Genomic DNA, 25,283 nt, shown 5'->3' with positions numbered 1-25,283 from the left:
GCCCTGACAACAGATTGGAACACTAAACCAGAGAATATCATATAAATCAAATCAACTTCGGATTGGTACAAACATATAAGCCCTGTATGCAGTGAAAAAGAATTATCTATGAGAATTTTTGCAAAAGTTGCAATCTCTATAGTGCCTTTTCCACTGGCTTTGGGATGTCATCCGTTGATACATGCACATGAATCTAAATAATACTTTTGAAGGTTTATATACCTCTCAAAATAAATCATTAAGACATTGACAAGAAAAGTAAAGAAATAAAAGTTACTTGAACTAATAAGTCATATAATTACACCACGAAAATCATGAGGAATCAATGATATAAAATCAAATTATCTCCAGTTGGAGTTTAGACCAATATGAGTTCCAAGTGTAGAAAAAACGTACATATGAATTGATATCTGCGCAATGGGGTTCACACATGGAGGCACAGAAGAAAAAGAAACACCATTTTCATACCATATATACATAATAAAACAATACTTCCCTGTGTATACAAATAATTATTAGAGTCTGAAAAATATGGAAGCACTTCTGTTCTGGTGGAGATGATAATTATTGTCATATTTTCTTACAATCTCTCTTTTCTCCTCTATTTCTGTCTTTCTCTTGCTTTCTGAGCAACTCATAGCACAGCAATGTATTTGTGCTCTTCGAGGGATAGATGAATGAATAAATGACCTTGATAAATCAGTAGTATGTATAATATAGTTCAATATAAATGGTAGACATCTAACCAGGCAGTGCACAGCCAACATATTTGGAACTTGTTTCTCCTTCCCATCACAACTCCAAAGGTTCTATTGAAGCCGAAGGATAAAAGGGCAATAATTGAACTCTAAATGCATGTGAAGGGATAAGAACTAATGCCGTTCTTGCTCTTACATGTAGCAACATAGTATGTTTCATGGGTTGAACCAGTTGAGTAGCAGTGACCAGACTCTCAAACATTTGATCCAAGACTAGGTCGGCCCCTCATGAATATCCATTCAAAATTCAATATTTTGAATCAATTTTCTTTACACGACATGAAACTTTCATGGATCTCAACCACTCGCTAAACAGAGCCCCTTTCAAAATTCTTTTGATCAATAACAAATGCCCCATTTCTTCAGATATTTCAAACATGGAGAAATCCCACTTCTTGCATTTTCAAATAAATCACTGCCCAAGTGTTGGAGGTGCTTCATGAATACGTTTGGTTTGCTCTCTTGAAAAATCTACTTCCACCTGTGTACAATAGAATGTAACGTTGTTGCATAAATAATAATGAGTACATAAATTTCATGAACATGAATCCAGCATTCTTCTCAACAGGTTTTACATTTTCGTACAAATGACTGTTATCTGCCCATTCGCTTCTTTAAAATGGCCTACAGCAGCTGATGTACACATAATGACTTACCTAGTAGTTATTACTTCCTCACAAACATGAACCGTTCAATTTCATTTCTTTGGTGCTTAATAGACTTACGGAATTCCTTCTTTTTAATACCATGATTTTTCCAAAAAAAGAAAAAATTATCCTCTACATATATATGGTGCATTAATGTCACAAAACTATACCATGAAACAGACATCCATATATTCTGCTTACCGGTAAAAGATTTTTCTTCTTCAAACTCAGTCATATTTTAGAAGCTTTCAATATATTTCATCTCCATATAAATGTATAATACCGGTATGTGTACATTATTATTTGAAGTATATTCTTTGGAGTATGTGCAAAACCCTGACGTTGCCATTTGGCAAAGACATACTATGTGAAGCTACATGTAGGAGACAGCATGACAAAGAAAGAAATCACTATGATCATGACTGACAAAGAAAGCGGACAAAATATAGTTCCTCAGGTAGACAAAGGAACATCCCCTCACTGCTATTATGTAAGAAGTGAATATGCATGTGACACCTGTTCTACACATTTTTACATAATAGCAGTGAAGGGATGTTCCTTTGTCTACCCGAGGAACTGTATATTTTGTCCGCTTTCTTTGTCGGTCATGTTCATAGTGAATGTCCCTGTATTTAAAATATCAATTACAATATAAATGAAAAGTCAGATATTGTTTCCCATGCAATACAGAAGCTTCAATTCATTTAGTCAAGAACGAGTATACCTTGAGACAAATTGCTTGGACAATCCTCCTTTTTCCCCCCATAAACTAGTCAATGTATTACATTTCAGTCAGGAATCTTGAGAATTGTTATGGCAGTAGAGTAATGAATGTATCCCAGGCCCAGTCTACACAGAGATGAGATCAATCCAGATTGATCGCAAGTCCTCCAATCAATCACAAACTAACAAAACTCCTATCTCTTCAGTACAGAGTTGCGATTGATTTGCATTGATATTGGTGTCGATTGTAAACTGTATTGTAAACTGATTTCATTTAACAAGTTTGTTACCTACAGTACATTAAACATGATTGCAAACATGGCATGCCAATTCGTCCACATGACAAATGACCTTTATCTGCTCATGCACAGATTGTATCTCTACAGAGGCTTAGGCTACAAGGCTGACATAAGACCAAAAACAGACCCCCCCCCCCCCCCCCCCGCCCCCTCCCCTCAAAAAAATAAGAAAAAAAAAGAAAATTACATTACATTAAATGGCAATGGCAAAGAATCGGTCGGTTCGGAGTCGGTTGAAGTGTGATTGAGGTATCAACTGAGACAATGTATACCTGTATACACCATATATTTCATATAATACCTCTTCTCGGTGCAACTTCTTTAATTGGCATCATTGAAGATACAGTGTATGTACAAGTGCATTCATGAAAGACAGATACGTGACAATGAGTTCCCAACAGCATTTTTATACAGGAAGATATGAAAAAAAAATCAAACAATCAAATTATATATGATTTTTTTTTTCTTCTAAGAGAATACATGCAAATGTAATAGAATATGTAATATAATTGTTGTATAAGTGATGGCACTATGATTTAAACTATGTGCTGAAAACCAGAAGACAAATGAAACACTGGACAGTGAGGCACATGCTTTATGTAGGTGGCATACAAGTGGGAAGGAAATTACAATGAAGGGAAGTATAAAGTGTTGAGAAATAAATGAGAGAACGAGAAAGGATGAAAACAAGAGAAGTGGAGAAGGACATCCCAAAATTAAAGGGAAAATAAAACATTAAAGAAAGAGATGAGGAGAAAAAGTGGAGAGAATGAGAGAGAGAGAGGGGGAGAAGAGAGAGGGAGAGGGGAGAAAAGAGAGAAAGGGAGATGGAAGGTGATAAGTAAATAAGATGATAACTGGAGGGGAAGCATTTATCCATCACTATCAAATATGAAATAATGGCCCATTTGAATAAAAGAAATCTGCCCCTTCAAGAAAGAATAATCTTGAACAATACAAATAAATATCAAAGCACCCACCATTAAAGAGACTATCCAACGATACTGTCTGCTGAGAGCGAGGAGGGCATTATTACTCACTCATAGAGCTAACATCCTTCTGGCTCTCATCAAACGATACATCATACAGACAGGTTCTACATCAATTTTTAAGATCTCATATACGGTAACATGATCATCACCCCCCCCCCCCCCCCCAAGGTAGTATAATGCTTTTGAAAGCTAACAGCAATCTCAAACATGGCTCCCAATTCTTTACATTCTGAATAAATGTATTTTGTGAGTACATGTAATGTTCACAAGCTAAATGATGTACTTCTCTTTCACACCACAGAACTTTCTAACAGAATTCTTCTTCTTTTTCAGGAAAGACAAGAATAACACGTTTGATTCTGGAAGAACAGCAAAGTAAAATATGCTTTTAAATGCCCATCTCTACTTTCACTTAACTAGAGAAGATATATTTCTTTCTTTCAGGAGAGTAGATGAAACCACCACTTGTTCAATTATACACTTCAAGATATCGTAGACATATTAACTGACTGAATAGAGAGAATTTGTCATGACTTGATTGGTTACAACCAGCATGCAAATACACACATGGGTCTGGTCTAGAATAACATGCATTCTTAGTACAAAACGAATTTATAAATCATTCACATAATTATCAGTACTGGCTTTATATATCAAGACAAAGAATTCTAAATAATTGTTTTCATGAATAAATGCTGGACTACAAAATTCTACATAGGTACTCTATGAGATACTAGTATGGGTATAGATTGACTGGTACTGGTAACAAACAGAGATGGATAAATAGACAAAAGCAGGGCCAATTATATAAAGAGTTTGGCCAATCTGGTACAAGTTGGGCACACTATGGCAATACACCATGTCGAGCCCAAATGAAACCAAGTTGGCCAAACTCTGTGTTTAGATGGCTGTGGACAAGGGTAGAGGGCACATTCATATCTGTCAAGGCGATGTCATTAAAGTGCTTTAAAAAGAGGGGAAAGCATGGATTCGTCCTTACAACAATCTTTGTTTTCCCTCTGAAGAAAAATGTATTTTGTACAATTTTGGTCAATTAATACTTCTGCTACATGTACTTGATATCTGACATTCAATTATTTAAACTTACCATGCACCATTGCTGACAAATTTTATGAAATTAGCCTAAGATAATACTACAGGTATAACACTTTTGAGAAGACATGTATACATGTATAGGTCTCTAAATGTCAATCAAACGTAAATTCTATTGAATATCCTCCCCTTATTTTCTGTCCATCAATCCATCCCTTTCATTTCCTAACAATCAATCTATCCATACGTCTACATTCACAGTAGCCTCTTTATACCTCTACTTCATCCTTGATAAAAAAACAAAAAGATAAATAATACTCGACTTTTTCTGTCCAATTCATGCATTAATGATAAGAATTCATTATCCACACACTCTCTGCATTGTCTCATGCAGTTAAATTTACACTCAATAAAATGATGCAAGGAATATAAGTTAAAAGCTAAATAAGAGGGAATTATTTCACAACCAACATTAAAAATTTGTGGTTATTACTGATCTTTCTGAACTCAGATTAAGGCAAATATCTCATATTTGCACCAAAAAGAAGGAAAAAAAATACAGGAAGTGTCCATCTCTGAACTTGTGCCCAAATTCTGACGGATAATAGGTATATACCTCAATGAAATACACCAAACATGTATATGTACATGCAGAATGTGTTATGCTTGTTTGTACAGGGAAAAATTTATTATCATAAGAGATATAATCTATTCATCAAAGCAGGAAGCAGAATGCATGATCACTGGTATCGGTAGAGATTATAAAAGCAAAAAAAAATCATGGGACAGTTTAAATTGTTCCAAGGGGATTGTGCCTTGTTTCTGGATCACCTGTCCATGGCAGAGAAGTGATCATAGCATCATCATCATTTCATCCATCGAGAATAAGTCATGTATCCCATGCACTTTATTCTTTATGCCAATATTACACAACAAAGGTCTGTAGTGACAATAATTTCGAAACGGGATAGGGAAGAAATTATTACTACAAAAGAACAAAAATATATTTGTTGGTTCTAAAATAGACCATTTATGTACAGTCAGATCTGTCTTGGCAGCCCCCTCTCTATATAGGCCATAGCAGTCACCCATATTTCCCCCCTCTAGAAGAAAAATGGGTGTTGTAGTACCGGTCTAATAAGGCCACCTGTCTACAATGGCTACTTTTTGTGTTTCCCTTGGGTGGCCTTCATATACAGGGATGACTGTATTATTCAAGGCACCAGTGCTTACTAATAGACAATGAATCTCTTTTGTCAGAAAATGCATGCATCATTGTAAGACAGACAAGCAAATGTGAAAGAGAGAGAGAGCATCGTTACAAAATAAGCCCCATATCTAAATACATTTGCAAGCTCTTGCATGTACATGGGGACAGATTACACCTTAGTTTTCTCAAAGTTTGCAAGCGTAACTAACACACGCACACCAGAACTGAGTGCATCTCGTTACCGTTGTGTGCAGCACAAAATGCTTTGGCAATGTGAACAGACCTTGACTTTGAAGGGCGCCCTCTCTCAGCCCGTCGCAGGTGCGCTGAAAGAATAACGAAGAGTCCATACATGTCAATGGCATGACCAATCCCAGAGGGGCAATCTCAACACACTGTAATGACATTTTTCTTGCTACATATACAATGTAGATCTCAAAATGGCTATAACCGGACAAGGAAGTTCTTTCTCTCTTTGGCCCAACGAATACTGTCCTTTGAGCGATGTCTTCAGGGGGCAAAGGCAGAGGCTACGGGTTGGTGCCTTCGACAGCCCTGATGTATCTGGAATGGACAACATGAAAACCAAGATATCACCATCACCATCACCATCACCATGACAACATCAGATGATGCTGCCTCCTCCTCCTCCTCCTTCTTCTTCTCCTCCTGAAATGCAATCACTTGCAAATCTGGACTACATGTAGGTCATAGTTCGTTTCTTTTTGTCACTTGCTCACTCTCAAAAAGCATGCTCTGTCACATGATGTGGTCATGTGACATGTGATGGGTGTGGCTACCTCCCTCTGTTCATGCTTGAGGACGAGGCGAGGCGAGCCGGTTGGCTGACGCGACGGTTCGCTACCACAACGTTCCTGATTAAGGTGGTGAAAGTGAAAAGAATGGATACAGGTTTAAGACAAATCACAAAGGTACATGCAAGCATGAGTACAGAGACTCTGACAAATTAATTGTCAAAACCTTTGTGACAAAAAAAAGAAACACTTCAAATTGAGAACAACAGAGACTCTGACAAATTAATTGTCAAAACCTTCGTGATAAAAAAAAAGAAACACTTCAAATTGAGAACAACAGAGACTCTGACAAATTAATTGTCAAAACCTTTGTGATAAAAAAAAACAAAAAACACTTCAAATTGAGAACAACAGAGACTCTGACAAATTAATTGTCAAAACCTTTGTGATAAAAAAGAAACACTTCAAATTGAAAACAACAGAGACTCTTGACAAATAAATTGTCAAAACTTTTGTGATGAAAAAGAAACACTTCAAATTGAAAACAACAAAAACAGGTTCAAACAAAGCATAAAGGTATACTTGTAGGTGTACATGTTTGCACAAATATACAGACACTAACAAATTCTCTAACCATACAAACAAGAACGCAAATAAACAACTAAAAAAGTACTCAATCTTAGTATTGTTGAGTTGATAGATGCATCAACCAAAGAGGTAAATAATAAACAAGTAACAAAACTAGTAAAGAATGCATTGATTCTCATTTTAATGAATTGGTAGATGAAGTCCTTGGCAATGAAAATCTCTTATCTGGAATCTCTTTACTCACAACTCAACCATCCAAATACACAAGTGAGAAAGAAAAAAAAAGTGCAAAAAAAAACTTTAAAAAACCTATGATTCTTACCTTGGCGAGTTGATAGAGGAAGACCTTGGCAACGAAACTCTTTTAAGTTTGATATTTTTACTCTTCTCTTAGATAAACAACCAAACAATTAAATAATAAACAACCAAACAATTAAATAATAAACAACCAAACAGTTAAATAATAAACAACTCATCAAATAAATAAGTAAACAAATAAACAATTCAATAATCCTTACCTTGGTGAGTTGATAGAGGAAGTCCTTGGCAACGAAACTCGTTTATCTTGGATCTGTTTACCAAGTTTACCGATCCATCTTTGTTGTTCCTCCTTAGAGTTCGCCATGAGTAACATATGCTTGGCTGTCTCCGCATCAATGTTCACTGCAAAGGGAGAGAACATTCAAATCAGAAATTTTACTATGTCTCGACGTCCTTCCTTCGGACTCCATCCCAGGCAAACAATAGATCAAGAGATGAGTTTTGAGAGTCAATTATTGGTATTAAAAGGATGTGAATTAAAGCTTATCTGCCATAGTTTACAGGAGGGATTAGACCGCCCTGCAAGGTCACTGGACAGGTGGTAATCTCATCAACTCAGCTCTCAGTTAACATAAGAAAAAGAGCATCATGGGGGACCAATGGTCACCGATTAGGCATTGTTTGTTATATAGAGGGCGCAAGTAGCTACAAGTAGTGCAGTGGGCCTTTAATACCTTTCTGACTCTTGATTGTCAAGCAATATGCAGTTCATTGTGGCTGTTTCTGTATCCTATCACTGTTAGAATGGAATCACTACTCAACAAATAAATCATTGATGAATTTAATAATTCTCATTTTCCATGATTTTCCCATAACTTGTGGTACAGTAGTTCTCCCTCTTTTGTAAACTTAACTAGTGATGACATACATGATGTCTTAAAATTTTCAGGTTCCCTACAGCACAAAACCTTGAATCATCTCTACTTCAGTTAGTATATTTAGGTCCACAAAGAATTTCATCTCTAGTTCCCTTCTCAAAAGATCCTTCCGATCACATTAAAACATAAACAGGTCTCTTACCTTTGCAGGGAGGGCAAAACTCTTCTTGTTTGTCGTAATGCTCCTTATGTACTTTCAGACGACATACTGTAAAACAAAAAAGATTACATACATTCAAGACATGATTTCTGTTGAATTTTAGTGAAAATAACTAATAGGAAAACCTTATTTTTTAAACGAGGCACAAAACGTGCGGGCCTTATTTCATAAGTCACTTTTATGTTAACTGAACACGCATCTAAACTTGCAAAATAGAGAAGTAATATTTGAAGTTCATATTTTGATATACCGGTTAAGTATTACAACATGGAACTACTAACAAACAGAGCAAGATGTATTTCGTTGATCAGTGTATGTACACTTTAAATCAGAGAACTCAAAAAAGCCAGACATCTTTAAAAATGCACAGTCTTTAACAACTTATCAGGCTTATTGGGAATCAAAGAATCCAATGACCTGGGTATTAATATCTGTAAAGCGTTTTAATAGAGACGATAATTTGTAATAAGCGCTATATAAATCTAGATTATCGTTATTGGCCGATACTTACATTTACATTCCAAAGCTGGTGGAGGCCTGACTAAATGACTGAGGGTCTTGCTGCAACACTCGCACGTCGTAGGCATGTGGAAGTGAACGACGGTGAATTTATGATTCTTGTGAACGATGGTGCCTTCCTCGTCATCCTGTCGACAAATGACAGAAGAATGAAGTTGTTAATTTCTTCTTAATTTGTTAAGTATGTTCAGTGTTGTTTACAAAAATTAAGTATTAGTTGATTATCAATCATTCATATCATATGTTCCAAGTACATTTATGAAAAAGAAAACAAAGATTTTAAACAAAAAGTAATGTTATTATGACCAATAAAATCAACTAATACAAAAAAAAATCCTTTTACTGGAGGTGAATCAAAGTTTTTTTCAACTCGATCAAATATCTCAAAAATTACATTTACCCTTTAAAAGGAAAATACAAAATTTATAGCAAGTTCAGTATTAGCCCTTGACTTTAACGTTATTTCCAGATAAATTAAATTGTATTTTTAAAAGGTAGCAATAACAGTAAAATATCAGAGTTGCCAAATTGAACAAGGAAAAAACAAACGCACCTGTCCTGGGTTTTCATTGGCTTCGTCTGGGACCATCCTTCTGTTCTCACCCTCGCCTGCATAGAGAAGCTGAAAGATTCTGGGGATATCCCGAGCCTCCGCACGGATCACATCGCCCTGCGTCACCGCTCGCACATGGAAGAGTTTACTGTAATAGAGACGGAGAATGAACGATGAAGGATGGCAACATTTGAATCTTTAGCACCAAGTACAGTCAAACCTGTCTATAGCGACCACCCAAGGGTAACACAACATATGGTCTTTGTAGACAGGTTCCTTTAGTACATATTTCAATGAGAAACCATTTTTAAGGGAAACAAAAAATGTGGTCCTTGTAGGCAGGTGGTCAATAATAAGGTTTGACTGTACTTGTATGGCACTCCAACCTGTCTATTACGGCCACCCAAGGGAAACAGAGAAGGCAGCCACTGTAAATTGGTGGCCTTTTTAAACAGGTTACAAAACACAAATTTCGGTCTCAAGGGAGACAAGATCCATGGCCACTACAAGACAAGAGGCCTCTTAATACGTGTAGTAAGAAGTGTAGCCAATGGTGAACATTGCTGATAGAAGTTACTCAATACATGTAGGTACACTAAACATTAAATGGCCGTGTACGAATTGAAAATATACATTTAGTAAAAATATGGTGTATCACATACATGTTTGTATGTGAAATCATTGTTAGAAATAATATCAACATAATTATCATCATCACTACCATTTCCAGCATAGCAAAGAGCAGCTCTCCCATCTCCTCTCCAAATCTGGTCACAGATGAAAGTGCGTTTCTTTACCTTGTACTAAACACAAAGGTAAATTAGGTAGATTTACAGAAGTAGAAATCGAGGGGTCAGTGACACAAAGACGTAACTCCATTTTTAGAAAAAGTGGTTTACGGTCACTGAGCACTTGGGTCTTAAGTCTATGTTTCACTAGCCACTTCACTTTGTTGGGTGGAATTAAATCTTTGTGTTTTCTGGAAAGCCCGCATTTTTCTGAACATTTTGATATCAAATACTCATTTTGGCAAAATATTGAGTTACGTCTTTGTGTCACTGAACCCTCGCAATGGTTGTTCTCACTTACTCTATTGCTAGCACAAGGTAGGGTTTCTTCTGGGCTTTCTGGTCCTCTGACTCATAGAAGAGGATCTTCTTGGAGCTCACTTCAACAAAATGTTTCTTCCAGCCATGACGACGGAGGTTCTTACCGGGCAGAGAGAGCCAACCCTCCAGTCTACCACCTGAAATACACAGATAATCGATTAAAGGTAAAGACCAGTTATGGTCATGCGATTGCATTGTGAAAGAAACGTTGTGGAATCGATCAGAAAAGGTTGATCATCTAGCATCTAGCATCTGCAAGGTTCTGGAATCATCAAAATGATAAGAAATTTGGCCCATTCTTCGTAAAGTTACAAGCACTATACACAGAAAGATGTATATGGGACTACCCTATATCTCTCACAGACCATGAGAGAAACAAATTTACCAAATATATGAATTAGTAGGCGGTTTCCCGGCAAATTCTTTATCATCATGTATTAGTCAAAACATATTCTTTCACATGATTGGTAATGAGAGCTTCCATTTCATTTTTTGAAATTGGGGCGTTTCCAATACTGGTCTTTACCTTTAATCAGAGATGTGCTACTTTCGGTATTTAACTTGTGATGGAAATTGTTTTTTACCGGTATATTCCCATTGAAATTATGAAACATGCGATGAATTATGAATTTTTCCATTGCGGATATCACTTGTTAATATTCCACTCATGGAAATCGTAAGAAATACCCACTATCAATTAAATTCTAACTGATGGCATTCACATGACAGTGTATCATTTCATTTATAACTTCCTTAGCCCATCATATGTTAAAGTGTTGGGAGCCCAAAATTCGCTAAAAATTGGATGGCAAAATTTCATTTCATAGAAATGTCCCATGAAAAGGATTGCTTTTCAGATACCTTCATATTCAAAATATGACAAGAAATATCAGAAAAGTTTGGACCAAACTTTCATGCTAGATGTGTGTGTAGTCCCATATACCAATTTCTGTATGCAGTGTATGTTCTTTCAGCAGGACCCAGTCAATTTTATCTTTAAAGGGATCGTTTAACAACGTTAAATCTGAGATACACGGCCCTACGTGTAATCAGTGTCTGTGATATGGTGTAATATTGAAGCCCTAAAAAAATTGCGCTTCAAAATGATCAAGAAGTGCCTCAAAAAAGTAAAAATCTTTGAGTGACCGGTTTTACCATACTCGTTTTCCCCAATAGACTGTAGTGTTATGAAAACCGTCAGGCGAACGGTTTTCAAAATTTGTAATTCCAATCATAAATATCTTGATAAAGACAGGCGATCGGCTTATAAAAGTCATGGGGTTCCTGACTGACCTAAAGGTTTATAATTATCATTGCATCATGAGCTAAATCCAGAATTTTATTTCAGAATCTGAGACAAAGTTACCGGATCCCTTTAATTTGGTGATTACAAAAAAGAAAATACAGCCATTTGTACTAAGTACATGCTTAACCTTTCTAATTGCTACCAGACAACGAGACTTCATCTTGAAGTGAAATGTCGACTGAAAACAAGTATTTAATTGAGTGCTCAACTAGTGACATACCTGTTTCAGATTACTTACAATAAGTCTCTGTTTTTTTCGTCTTTCCCAGTTAGAATCATGAGCAGACATGATTGGTAGTTTTTCAGTCCCATCAGCGCCTTTGATTAGGCAACTAGATATTGGCGCTTTATAAATACCTGGATTGGATTGGATTGTTAAACATACCCTGGCCATTCTCTGCCTCTCCTGCACTGTTGATACTAGCGCTATCCGACGCATGCATGGCGGTCAGGTTCTTGATCTGCTGCTGGAGCTGCTCAAGCTCACTGTCTCGACTGTCCAATTCGAGCTGAAGCTCACAATGCTTGGAGTACTCCTCTGTGTATTGCTGTAGGAGGGGGAAACAAAAGTAGTGATAGTAGGTAATAGTAACAGCAACAGTAACAGTAATGGCGGCGCGCCTCGGGGTCATATCAGGATGTAACGTCCCCTTGAGCATATAGAAACAGCGACGCCTCTCACAGCAGTCAATATATCTAATATTATACATAATATTAACAAGAACGACAATGGTTTCTTTAACAGAGATTACTGGTACATTGTATATCAACCATGCACGATGCTCAAGAGTGCCAGAAATGTGGGACACCATTATGTTTGGTACAACATGAGGCCTGAAAAAGCCCGACTTGGGAAGGCAATGGTGTCTGAATGAGGCAAGATCCTGAAAACTGGTCGAGTGGATATGTCACCGGATAGACTGTCGATCAAAAGGTCAGCAGTTCGATTCCCGCCGCGGCTCTTATGTCCTTTGGCAAGACATTGATCTACATTTGCCACACTCAACCCAGGTGATGTAAATGGGTACCTGGCAGGAATTACTTCCTTGAAATGCAAGAGCGCCGTAATGGCCGCTTTGCTAAAGCCAGGGCACTAATCGGGGCAGCGCGAGGATGTGACAGACATGTGCGCTATATAAGAAGCCTCCATTATTATTATTATTATTATTATTATTATATTTGTCACTTACCACGGTGAGTTCCTCCTTCTCCTTGGTGAACTTGATGACCATCTGACTGTACTTATCCCTCTCCTGGTTGAGCTGCTGCTGAAGCTTCCTACACTCCTTCTCCTTCTGGTTCATTGCGGCCTGACTGACCTTCTTACCCTTCCGAGACGAAGGATTGAAGTCCTTCCGGTTCATGATCTCCGCCAGCTTGCTGACGGCCTGCTCCTTCTTGAGCTTTTCCTCGCCCAGGAGCTTCTTGTTCTGCTCCATCTGTTTCTCCATCTCCTGGTGCTTGGTCTCCATCGCCTCTTGTGCTGCGAGGATAAAAAGGGGAGAGAGGATTAGAAGGGGAGAAAGGATTAGAAGAGGTGTACATTCCTTGACTTAATAAATAATGAAGAGTCATCATGTTTCTTTTAATCTACTCCGTTTGGTAACAGAATTCTCCTGGAGCTGATCTTCGCCCAGGAGCTTCTTGTGCTACTCTGTCTGTTTCTCTGCCTCCTGGGTCTTTGTCCCCAGTGCCTCTTGCGCTGCGAGGACTGAAAGTGGAGTAAATGGATCCTGATCACTATTTACAGGCCACCAAATGCTAGAGTGGACTACTGGGATTGGTTACAGGAATGCTCTGATAACATCCAGGAAGCACTGTCAACTGATTACTCTGGTGCAATTGTTGCAGGTGACCTCAATGTTAACTTGCTGGAACAGGATCAACCAGACTCTGTTAGTCTACTATCTATTTTCAGCACACTGGACTCTACTCAGCTTGTTGAATCCTTCACGAGGCCTTCTACAGATAACCCGGGCTCAGGTACTCTCCTGGACCACATTTTTACCAATCGTCCCAATCTGGTAGTCCAAGCATCCGTTTGTGCTAACCCGGTATCCAGTGATCATCACGGCGTATACTTCAAGGTTAAATCAAGGCGCAGTACTGTATAACGACCCAGAAGACATCGAGGCTTCACAGGAAGGTTTTCTTGACATCTTTGAAGCTGCCAGTCGAGACTCGGTTCCAAGATCTAGGCGGCGTTCCAGGAAATTCAAACCCTTGACCTGACCGACATCAAACGATTGATCAATAAGAAACACAAATCATTCTTAAAGGCCAAGAAATTTAACCGTCTATGTGACTGGAACTTATTTCACCTTTTACATAACCAAGTGAAATACGAGTCACGTGCTTCCTACTGGCAGTATGTCAGTCATCTGTTCTCGCTTCCTGACAACCGTAAGCGATTCTTTGCCTTCGTGAGAGAACACAAGAGAAGTTTGCCTCCTCCTGTGATCGTAGTTGACTTTTCAGCCTTCTCTCCATTACAGCATATACTGTAGGGACATATTTGTTATATGCGCTTTATAAGTATGGTATGTTATTACTATCATCATTACATGTACAATGTATGGATGGTGATATAATCTGTTCCTACCTTCCGAGGATTCCTTGAGTTTCTTGTTGAGTTCATCTTTCTCTGTATTGAGGGTCATAATCCTGTTATTCAGTTGAGTCTTATCGTCCTCAAGCTGCAACAAATAAGAACAAATATGGATAATCAATTATCATTCAAATAATTTTTTTCGAAAACCCACAGATTGTCTGTTGAGATCCAGTAGGACTTTAAAGGAAGGGTATGTAACCGACACAGCTATCACTGCTATAATGTATTTTCAATTGTGCCATGTTCCATTGAAGGCGTACATACAGCGATTTCCAGTTTCTGTACCCAGCCATCATCATGCACACGTCATGCAGTTTGTGATGCATTGTGGAACAAGGCTGTCGACACATCAGGACATTGCGAGCAGCAGATGGCAGTACACTTAAATCTGAAGTACAAAGTAGTTAGAACAATAATGATGTTCAAGTTTGTACAACTACAAATGGTTTGGGCCTCTCTGAACAGATCTAAACCACCCTAGTCATAGAGTGCTTGACTTCATAGTGTAAGACTTCATAAGATCCAAGGATCAATTGATCTTACCAATGGACAATACCTTAAAGGGAAAGTCCACCCCCAAAATAAGTTTGTTTTGATAGAGGCAGAATAATAAGAAAATCAGGTGAGTGAAAGTTTGAGCAAATTCTGAATGAAAATAAGAAAGTTATGAATTATTGAAGTTGTGATCAATCAAATACAAATTGGCAACTCTGTGACTTATTATACGAGCTCTCCTTCATTTGCTTTGTGCATAATATTCCATAAAATCATGTTGTCTTCGTTATTGATGACGGAATATATATTTGTTCCTTGCAGGGGGAGTATAGAAACATATTTGCAATTATTATATTTAGGGTGCATGTATGGTTGAAATTTTTCTTGAGGGAAAATGAAAATTTTAGATTTTTTTAGTACTGAGCAAATGAAAGTTGAGCTCGCATGATACGTCATAGAGTTGCCAATTTGTGTTTGATTGATCACAACTTCAAAAATCCTAACTTCCTTATTTTTAATCGGAATTTGCTCAAACTTTCACTGACTTATTTCTCTCATTTTTCTACTCCTATTAAAACTAACTTAATTTCAGGGTGGACTTCCCCTTTAATGACTTAAATAATAACCAAAGAAATATGTATCTTTATAAAAAGGATTCACTTTTCTAGCCCATAGTACAGTAGTAAAGTGATAGATGCATGTACATGTATGCTGTATGAGTGCTACATATGAACTTACATGTATTAAATTTTGTGTGATTATATGATTTTTATTATGTACAACTTCAGATTCATCAGTGCATAAAAGTTTACCGGTAACAAAAAAATTGAAAGAATTTCTTTTATTTCATACTCCTCTATGTACATACCCTCCTCCCCCCCCCCCCTCAAAAACAAAACCCTACAGAACAAGAACCATTCTTTTAAACATGTACACGTAGATAGGTGGATAAATAATTTATAGAGAGAATGTGCATTCTATTGTGTCTACAACAGCTGTCTGGATATATACATGTACAGTGTATGAAGTTATAGATTTTGTGTTGTGAGAAAGAAGAGTGTTTGGGCATTTGCATTTTTAAAAGTATTTTTCTATTTGCGAAAGATTTAAGCTTGGTGCTGTTTTACCACATGTGGGTGTGCCTCTAAATGTATAAGTATGTTTTACATGTATACAAACATAAAATGTAATGTATAGCAATGTAATGTATACATACATACAAGTAATGTATACAAACATACATTAATATATATTGTAATTACACAGAAATATAATGTACTGTACATGTAAGTATACAGAGAGTGGTAAGATAAGCCAACATACACGTACATGTAGATGGATCGTAAAGGTTTGTGTGTATATAAGTATGACAATGTGTGCAAAACAGTGTAAATGAACTCAAGTATCATTTGAGCATGGGCAGATAAAGGTCATTTCTACAAGATTGTGACCCCATCAACATGACTGCTGGATACATGTTCATGAAAGTTTTGTAACCACTATTCATTTATGAACCCGTGTTACATTCTATGATACACAGGTGAAAGTTTTTTTCTTTCAAGAGGGCAAATAAAAGTTATTCACGAAGCACCTCCCTCACTCACTTTGGCAGTGATTATTCTAAAATGCACAAAGTGGGATGTCTCCATGTGTATAAGATCTGTGGATATTTAGGGGTCATTTGCACAAGTGCTATCTCCAAAGTAGCTTACTACAATGTATATTGAGGCACTGTTCTAATACATGTAGGGTTATCTAAATGATTGGAAAATTGATTGAATCTTGTGTGTGAAAAAGTGTTTGTAGGAAGCATAAGACATTATAAGAGATCTTAACTTCATGATTCTACATGTACAGTATGTGCATTTTCTACTTTCTCATTTACTTACACAATTACAATCACTCTCAAACTGTACCAAACAAAAATAACAAAGTATGGTTTTAGAACGAGATGTAAAGACATATTTGGATATGAAACGAAAGCCAGTTGAATAACCAAACAATTTCCAGACAAGCATGATCATATTAATTACCGGTAACACTTTCTTTACTGAGCAAAATTCCCGGGGCCCTGCTTACAAGCGACCTGCTTATTAAGGGTATCCCTCCATGTTTATGTTTATATTGTTATTTTAATACAATGTGTCAATACTATGTTATATTTGTTCTTTTTTAAAGATGGAAAATAAATTGAAATTGAATTGAAATTAAAATCAAATTAAAAATGAGAATCACAATTGCCTATGATCCAAATTTCAACAGCGTTCTCGCGGGTTTTCTTTGTCTATAACTCTAAGCAGCTTTTTTTTATATTTCAAAACCACATCTTAAAGTGCCCATCCTCTTTGTTTCTTAATTTGTTGTTCAAAACTTATACCTGCTTGCTCGCATTTCATTTATTTCCATGCACAAAATTTCAGAACTCAGTGTTAGAAATCGATTCACTTTCAGCAAGAAATCACCTCAGCTGATACAACACCATAAAAGTGGTGAAAAATTGATATATATTGCAATATTTTCATGAACTTGATTAAAACAAAACAATCTGATTATTCATGCAAGAACAAATAAACCTCACTATTTTTTTTAAAGGTTACTCCTTTAATTGAAATTGTAAATTTGATCAGAACTGAAACTGTTATTCAAGGTACATGACTGTATGTCACCATGAAAACCAAACTAAACAAACAAATGATGCATATCCTGAGAAAAAAAAAGAATGTTGGCTATTGTTTTAAAGTACACTGTATATTCCCTGAGGTATCCCACTGAATGAGCAATATACATACAGTTAACCACTACATTATTCCTACCCCTTGTGAATTGATTTTTTTTTTTTGATTTTTTTTTTTTGTAATGCAAGCCGCCAATGAAAGGTGGACTGGTTGAATTTAGGGCCTTTGTTGGATACTCAAAGATGTAAGCTTTGATATGTCACATTCTTAAGAAACATAAATTTGGACAAATCAATGTTCACATACATGTACTTCAAAAATTACAAAACTTAAGAGTAAGGGTATGAATAATTTAGTTGTTAACTGTATGTATGACAGAAAAGGATGACTAAAAATCATAAATTTATCACAGGAGGGGGGGGGGGACATATTCATTAACTCAAGATCAAATGGACAGGTTGGAGTAAAAAGGTAGGGGAAGGGGAAGGGAAGGGGGTGGGGAGGTAGGGGAAGGGGAAGGGGAAGGGGAAGGGGGTGGGGAAGGGGAAGGGGAAGGGGGTGGGGAAGGGGAAGGGGAAGGGGAAGGGGAAGGGGAAGGGGAAGGGGGTGGGGAAGGGGAAGGGGGTGGGAGGTAGGGGAAGGGGAAGGGGAAGTGGTGGGGAGGTAGGGGAAGTGGGAGGGGGAATAGGGAGATAGGGGAGGTAGGGAAAAGGGAGGAGGGGGTAGGGAAAGAGGGAGGTAGGGGTAGGGAAAAGGTAGGGTCTAGGGGGAGGGGGTAGGAACATGGCACTAATGATATACAAACCCAACACCTGTAAACACTTGCCTCTACAGTGAAAAAGGATTAAGGCTGAACAGACAGGATTCATATGGACAATATATAGAAGGGAAGAATACTAAAATAATAAAGTAAATAATTATAATGTAGGAAGGAACGATTCTAGGACAACTATTCCCTTGTCCTAGACTTTAACACCCCCCCCCCCCCCCTTCACCAACCATACAAACTACATGTATCTCACAAAACTTACCCCAGTAGGGATAATACTAAAGAGGGTATATAACTGGAGGGGACTACATGTATATCACTAGGGGTGATTTTGGGGGTAAGAGGTATGGGGTGTAACAAGTATTACATGAATTAGTGTAACTGAACTGAAACAAATATGATCAAAATTGAAAATAACAAAATGAGAAAAACATAAAAGCATGAGGAAAAATGTGATGAATGAAAAAACAGAAATTCTACCATAACAACTTTTGCTTCTGGCAAAAGCTGTCAAAACAAAACCCAAATCCTCTTCAATCTGTAAACTAGCATGCTCAATTTTGTTTCCTTCATGCAGAACTGTCTGACACTCGACATTATACTCACTTCCTGGACCATTAATTGTTTTTCAAAGACCCCATAGAATTGGTGGAAAAAAAACGAGAGATTTGCAGTTAATCATTGCCAACTCTAAATTCACTTTCCAACTCGAGTCATGCTACATATTTTCTATTTCAATATGTCTCCAGAAACACATGTAGATTCTCTGTATTTTTTTAACTTTACATGCTGATAATTTTCACATTGAAATGAACATATAAACTAGCATATTTTAAGAGGTTCGATTCTTTTTTAATATAGCATGCATATTCCTGAAAATGATTGAAGGATTACATAAGAATAGAAAAATAGTTAAAGATGGGCTTTGGATTAACAATGATTTCATATTGAAATGAATGTTAGTTGCATGAAGACTTAATGTCCATCTGTACATGTTGGTATTTTGAGAGAAACTTACAATCATTAATGAATAAAAACTAGCAATCTTTTGTTGCCTTGGTACAGAAATGCAATCGATATCAAACTCAATTTAAGTTGCGATCGATGTGGATCAATCACAAACTGGCAATCTCGTATCTCCTAGCTTTCTTGTACAGAGTTGCAAATGCCATCAAACTCAAACAACAATGTTGCGATCAATTTGAATGCAACGTGAGTCCCTTTAAGTGGCATTCAATTTAGACCAATGGCAACTCTTGTGATAGACAGGGCCTTAGAATATCCCTTGATGATGACAGAATAAGTACTACAACGAGCACACAGATATAGCTGGGACTAACCTTGTTGCAATCTGCTATCAAACTCAAACTGAGTTGCGATCAATTCGAATGCAACTTTGACAACTCTTGTGATAAGACAGGGCTCTAGACAATTTCTTGATGACAGATTACATATTACAACAAACACAGGGATGTAGCTGGGACTAACCTTGTTAAGATGACTGTTCTTATCGTTGAGGGTGCACTTGTGTCTCTGGATCTGTTCCTTGTACTCCAGTTCCACCATGGTCTTCTCTCGTTCCAGGTCCGTGTACTGGTCTTCAGCAATGGTCCTACGGTGGACAGAGGGGTCGTGGATATTGATAGACATGTACATGTACTTTATGAAAACATAAAATTGAGTTTATTTGCTTTCTTTTCTTCAGTTACTTTATAGATGTAAGCCCACAATAACACTTTTTTCACAAAACTGCGACAGGGGTGTCAATTTTGAAAGACATGGCGCATTACAATGTTCACTATTATTACATACATGTATATGTGCAATGTAGGTGCATATACATTGTAGAAACAAACAGTTTCTGAAATGAATACTTAAAAAGTATTCAACTGCATCGAGCAGTAAAATATTCTTTCTCATTTGAAAAGATCAGTAATATTGAATTCTGTGCCTTAAATGCTAAATGCATAGAAACAGTTTCTTTTTTATTTAATACAAATGAGATGATATTCAAAGCTACTAAGATTAGAATTAAGAAATATACTATTTTCCTAGAAAATAAGGATAACCTTGTACTTTTTAACCACAATTTAAGTACATATTTCTTTGCTCTCCTCTGTTTTAATTATCTCTTCTTCTTTTTTCCATTTCCTTATTAGTTATTCACCCCACCAACTAACAACCGTCACTATAAGAAGCTGTTCAAAGCAATTATATTCTACATAAGCCTAGAAATATACTAATAGTGCACATATTATACATATAAACTACGAGATGGAGAAGGGATACAAGAAACTGGAGGGGGAGGGGTGGTGGTAGAGTAAGGGAAAGGAGAGGGGATTGGTAGAGGGGTGTAGTAGAGGGGATTGGTAGAGGGGTGTGGTGAGGGGATTGGTAGAGGGGTGTGGTGAGGAAAAGATGACAGATGGGATGGGTGTGGTACCATACCTAGCTAGCTGCTCTGAGTCGGCTTTGGTGAGAGTGAGCTCAAGTTGAGCTGCCAAAGATTCTCTACAAATTGAGCAAAGTTCATAAACAAAAGGGGGTAAGCATTTGAGAGAAAAAAAGCAAACTCCTGATGAAGTACGGTGAAACCTGTATGCATAAACCTCTCAAGGGAGACAAGGAATAATTAAAACCAGGTGGTCTTTATAATGAACAGGTTATTTCAATAAATAGAAGCACTGTTCATGGGAAATAAAATTTGTGGTCTTTATAGACAGGTGGTCTATCTTGATAGATGGTCACTTGAGCAGGTTTCACTGTACTTTATTCACTAGCTAAAATGCCTTTTTATTAGATAAAACATAATAATACTTATTAATATCATATCAATGCCCTCAATCTCTATAATAATTGTGACATGTGGAAGTAAGCTTTCCTTTCTGAAAATCTCTCTAGAAAATCTAACTCATAGAAGTTCTGTTGCATATTTATTCTTGAAAAATCGATTACAAAATTATGGTGAAAATACAACACGTAACAAAAGCAAAGCAACTTACAGTATTATTAAGCTGCTCTTATTGGAGAAAAAATTAAAATGCTAATAATCCAATCTGATATATTTTCTAAGTAAAACAAAGAAATGCTTTGACTACCTGAAGTGTAGATTTATAATTATTCTGACAATATGTACAATTTCTAGTCATCTATAATGATTTCTATCCATTTCTATTTATTTCAATGCTAGAAATTACTTTCTCAATTCATTGCAAATAAAGTTTTGATTAAAATCGAGCAGAGATTTGAAATTCTTATAGCTGTATTGAGAAAGCTCAGATGTCCAGCATTACGTATACCAATATGCCGAACGAATATGAACTGCATTTTTCTACAAATAACACAGCATTGTAGGTGACTAAAAAGAAGTTGTTAATAAAGCATCATTTTTGTTCACTGAACTTCTTATAACTAAGCTAGCACACAGTGACAAAGGCAACACTTAAATACAAGGGAGCTGTTTCTCGAAAACCATCATATAAGTCTAGCTTCCTTGGAATCCCATAGAATCATGTGTTATATAATAAACACTGGTTTATAAACCATATGTACATTAATAATTATGTAAATGTATGCGCATGTGAATTTGAAACAAGGAGGTAAATGGGAAATTCGATAAATATCACAATCATGAGTAAAACTGAGTTTATTGTGTTGTAATTGTCCATGCTTTCTGTGTGTTTGTATGAGCTAAGGGAAGGCAACTTTATTATCACTCGCGTTCGTCCGGGTTCGGGACGCCTACTTATCTCTTAATCCCCCGTTCCCGGACGCGTATTGTACGCTGGCGGTCCCTTGGCGTCCCTTGCTCGCGTCTATTGTTGTCTGTTGGACAATAGAGCAGGCAGCCAGAAAAGAAGCCATCCCGTCCGCTAGGACCGCTGTCAATGAACCTCACCGCTATCCAGCCCCTCTCTAATCCTTACTAATCTGGCGTCCCCTGACAATAGCTGACCTGTCTAGAACGCGTTAATCTGGTGTTCCCTGACAATAAAGTTGCACCCGTCTAGCTCGTGTTTAAAATACAAGATAGTAAATTTTCATAGATGAATTTTCAGTCTTGAAAGCAGAGCTAGAGCTGCAATCCTCCCGTGTTGATTGATAATAATTTGTCTAAAAAATGTGTCGCGCGCTAAAATAATAAACCTAACCAGCAACGCCTCAAGTCTTTCTACATACAGCCGCATATGAATAAAAGCTTCTTGTGCGACACTGCAAATATATAAATCATATTTAGTAGTGTCTGTATTCCCCCAACCTATTAATCAGTACTGCATTGCGTGTATCAGCAATTCGCGCAAATCAAAACATGTGGATAGCGGTCACGTGACCTAAAATGCGGTCACGTGATCTAAACCCTACAGCGCTGGTAAAGATACCACCACACTCGAAGGCCCTCGAAGCAGGCCTGCCTCGAAGGGCGCTTGCGATAAGCGAAAAAACTCGTTACAAAATCTCTGATTTTTTTATTTTAAGCGCTTTTTTTGGCGAAGCCGTTTTTTAAAACTTGGCTAAGCCACCGCGTGCTTTGGAAATATGGCTCCGATTCCGCACTTGTGACAGCAAAATTTGGCTTTTCGGGTGGATTTTTGGAAGTGACATCGGGATTTCCTTGTACTAGTGAGTGACGCTGTGTGTAGTGCAGTGCACTGATATGTAATTTGCGTGTGTTGTGGATGCTGGTTTGATATCACGATCGGATGCATGTGTGTATGCATGGCCTGGGGTAATGCGCACGTCTTTGAGTGGTGTACATCCCCTGTGTTGTGTGTATGCATACTATGCATACGCTCGTTCTCACAGCCAACCTGTAGCCACGTTCGCATAGCCATACTCAGAACTTACAATTTTAGCACAGCAAAACAAATACGTATTTTCCCTTAAAAAAACACGTATAAATACGTTAAAAACGTTCTGCTTGGCAGCTCTGTGAAGTCTGAGTTTTATCTAAAGTCACAGCAGAAAATTCAGTGTTTTTACAAAATAAATATAGAAATAAAAATAAGGATTTACATTGCATGCATGTAGTCTACCTTACAAGTGAAGATGTAGATATGTAACTTTGCCCCCCTGTTTTACTTTTCCCTTTTGTTGATTTTTTTTATTCTATGCATAATCAGGCCTCTCGCCAAGAAATTAAAAAGGCGTGGCGCGACACGAGGAAAATTTGACCCCGCCCCCCTGAAGAAAAAAAAATTATAAAAAATAATTAAAAAAAACGTTTACAAGTATTAAGAGTAATTTGATTAATTGTTATCCCTGTATTATGTTCCGAGTCATTGTCATATTTACCCTTGCACTAAATAATCAATATTTATAGTATGTTGGAATTTGTGAAATTTGTTATCCAATGTTACGAAGAAAAAAAAATGTATATGATCATAGTTGTTTGGATTTTTATCGAGCTAGACCAAGTCATGTATTTAAAGCTGTAATTATTTTCCTTATATTAAAAACAATATTGCATTTTCTTATTTTCACAAAAATTGCAGTACTCAAATTTCTTCGTCTTTTACTTTATATTGGAGTAAAATAAATTCTCTGTCTCAAAATGACATATACACCCGTCGACTTCGAGACACCAAAGCAATTGATAGAAAGTCTGAAGAGCTGTCGACGTGTTTGTACGCCCGCGTCATTAACATGGCCAGTTCATATTTGTAATTTGCTGGAAATTGTTCTTTAAAAATGAGAAATTCACGAGTTTGAGTAGGATCTCACTATTTCATACTTATGTTAAAAATGATTGTTAAATATCATAATTTTGAGTTTTTTTTATTGCCCGATATGAAAATGCAGCCACAAATGAATTTGAAAATTTTGATTGACTGCATAGTTGCTTAGTAACCAGACATACTAGTCAGTTCATTCATGACTTATGAAGCCGCCTCTGAGCTAATGTAAACAAAAACAAAGCCATTTATGGGCCGAGTGAATGACCTCAAGTGAATGTGACAGAGAAGAGAGCGAGAGAGAGGTTTTCCCACGCTTATCTTTTCAGGGGGGGGGGGAGGGGATAACTTCACGAAACAGACAGCGCAGAGAGACAGAGAGAGAGAGAAAGAGAGGGGAATGTCTGATGGAGAGCGCGCAAACATGAAAGGGCTTGGCCGCCAAGAAGGGATCGAAGCTGAACAAGGGGGAGACATTAGCATTTTGATAAGATTGGATTATGTCCGCATTATGTATCATCGACCAAGGCCACGTGATGAGTGATGGCTCACTCGTAGTTGGTAGTTGTAGTTGGTTTCTCAAATAAATAACAGATAGTAATGAAATGTCCACTATGAGTGAAGTGAAGTTGTGGATCTATCTTTGCCTTCACGTTGGTTTTACTTTTCCCTTTTCAATGCATTTTCGTATTTATTTAGTCGCCCTTTTTACCTGCGGCTGCCATCTTTCCGTCTCCCGATCCTTTCATTCTTCTTGAACTCTAATATTTCTTTATTTACATGTATATCTTCATCACCAGGCGCGTACGCAGTGAGGGGAGGGGGAACCCCCCCCCCCCTCATTTGTTTTTTGTGTGTGCTTATGGGTGACCAAAAAAACATCAAATCCTGGACACACACAAAAAAAATGTGCTCTTACCCCCCCCCCCCCCCCCCCCCCCGCCTGTCATTGCTAACTTTTCGGCGCAATTTACCCCCCCCCCCCCCCTGCGAAAAAATCCTGCGTACGCCCCTGTTCATCACTTACTTCATCTAATTTTGCAATTCCATCTCTTAGATTTTTTTTTCAATGATTAATATGATAACGTTATTATATCGTTTTTTCAGACTTTCATTGAAATTAGAAATTTGAATTGTGTTCAAAACTGCGAATTCATTCTTCAATACATCTCCCGATTTCTTTATCTTGA

The 25,283-nt window shown here is 37.3% G+C and overlaps 1 protein-coding gene and 1 long non-coding RNA gene across 5 annotated transcripts in view; both read right to left on the bottom strand.

Annotated features, from left to right (window-relative positions):
* Positions 1-3,750: 3,750 nt before the first annotated feature.
* Positions 3,751-25,283, bottom strand: part of ROCK (Rho kinase) — an 80,822-nt gene continuing 59,289 nt past the window's right edge. For 2 of the 4 annotated variants that reach the window (XM_030982646.1, XM_030982647.1), the window contains exons 25-36: positions 20,870-20,932; positions 19,910-20,033; positions 19,028-19,030; positions 14,474-14,567; positions 13,062-13,354; positions 12,257-12,419; positions 10,546-10,702; positions 9,457-9,604; positions 8,896-9,031; positions 8,367-8,432; positions 7,544-7,688; positions 3,751-6,557 (exon numbers count right to left, since the gene is read on the bottom strand). In XM_030982646.1, coding sequence (XP_030838506.1) covers positions 6,479-6,557; positions 7,544-7,688; positions 8,367-8,432; positions 8,896-9,031; positions 9,457-9,604; positions 10,546-10,702; positions 12,257-12,419; positions 13,062-13,354; positions 14,474-14,567; positions 19,028-19,030; positions 19,910-20,033; positions 20,870-20,932 — 1,471 coding nt within the window. In that variant the 3' untranslated portion in view covers positions 3,751-6,478. 4 annotated transcript variants of the gene reach the window in all.
* On the bottom strand, positions 23,023-24,835 carry LOC115923081. Its single transcript, XR_004063767.1, has 2 exons — positions 24,275-24,835; positions 23,023-24,031 (listed from the first exon to the last, which is right to left on the bottom strand). It is a non-coding gene; the product is annotated as an uncharacterized LOC115923081 (long non-coding RNA).

This window comes from Strongylocentrotus purpuratus, unplaced genomic scaffold (assembly GCF_000002235.5).
Source record: "Strongylocentrotus purpuratus isolate Spur 01 unplaced genomic scaffold, Spur_5.0 spur5_scaffold_13, whole genome shotgun sequence".
Classification (NCBI taxonomy): Eukaryota; Metazoa; Echinodermata; class Echinoidea; order Camarodonta; family Strongylocentrotidae; genus Strongylocentrotus; species Strongylocentrotus purpuratus.
This window is presented reverse-complemented; position numbering and strand designations above follow the sequence as displayed.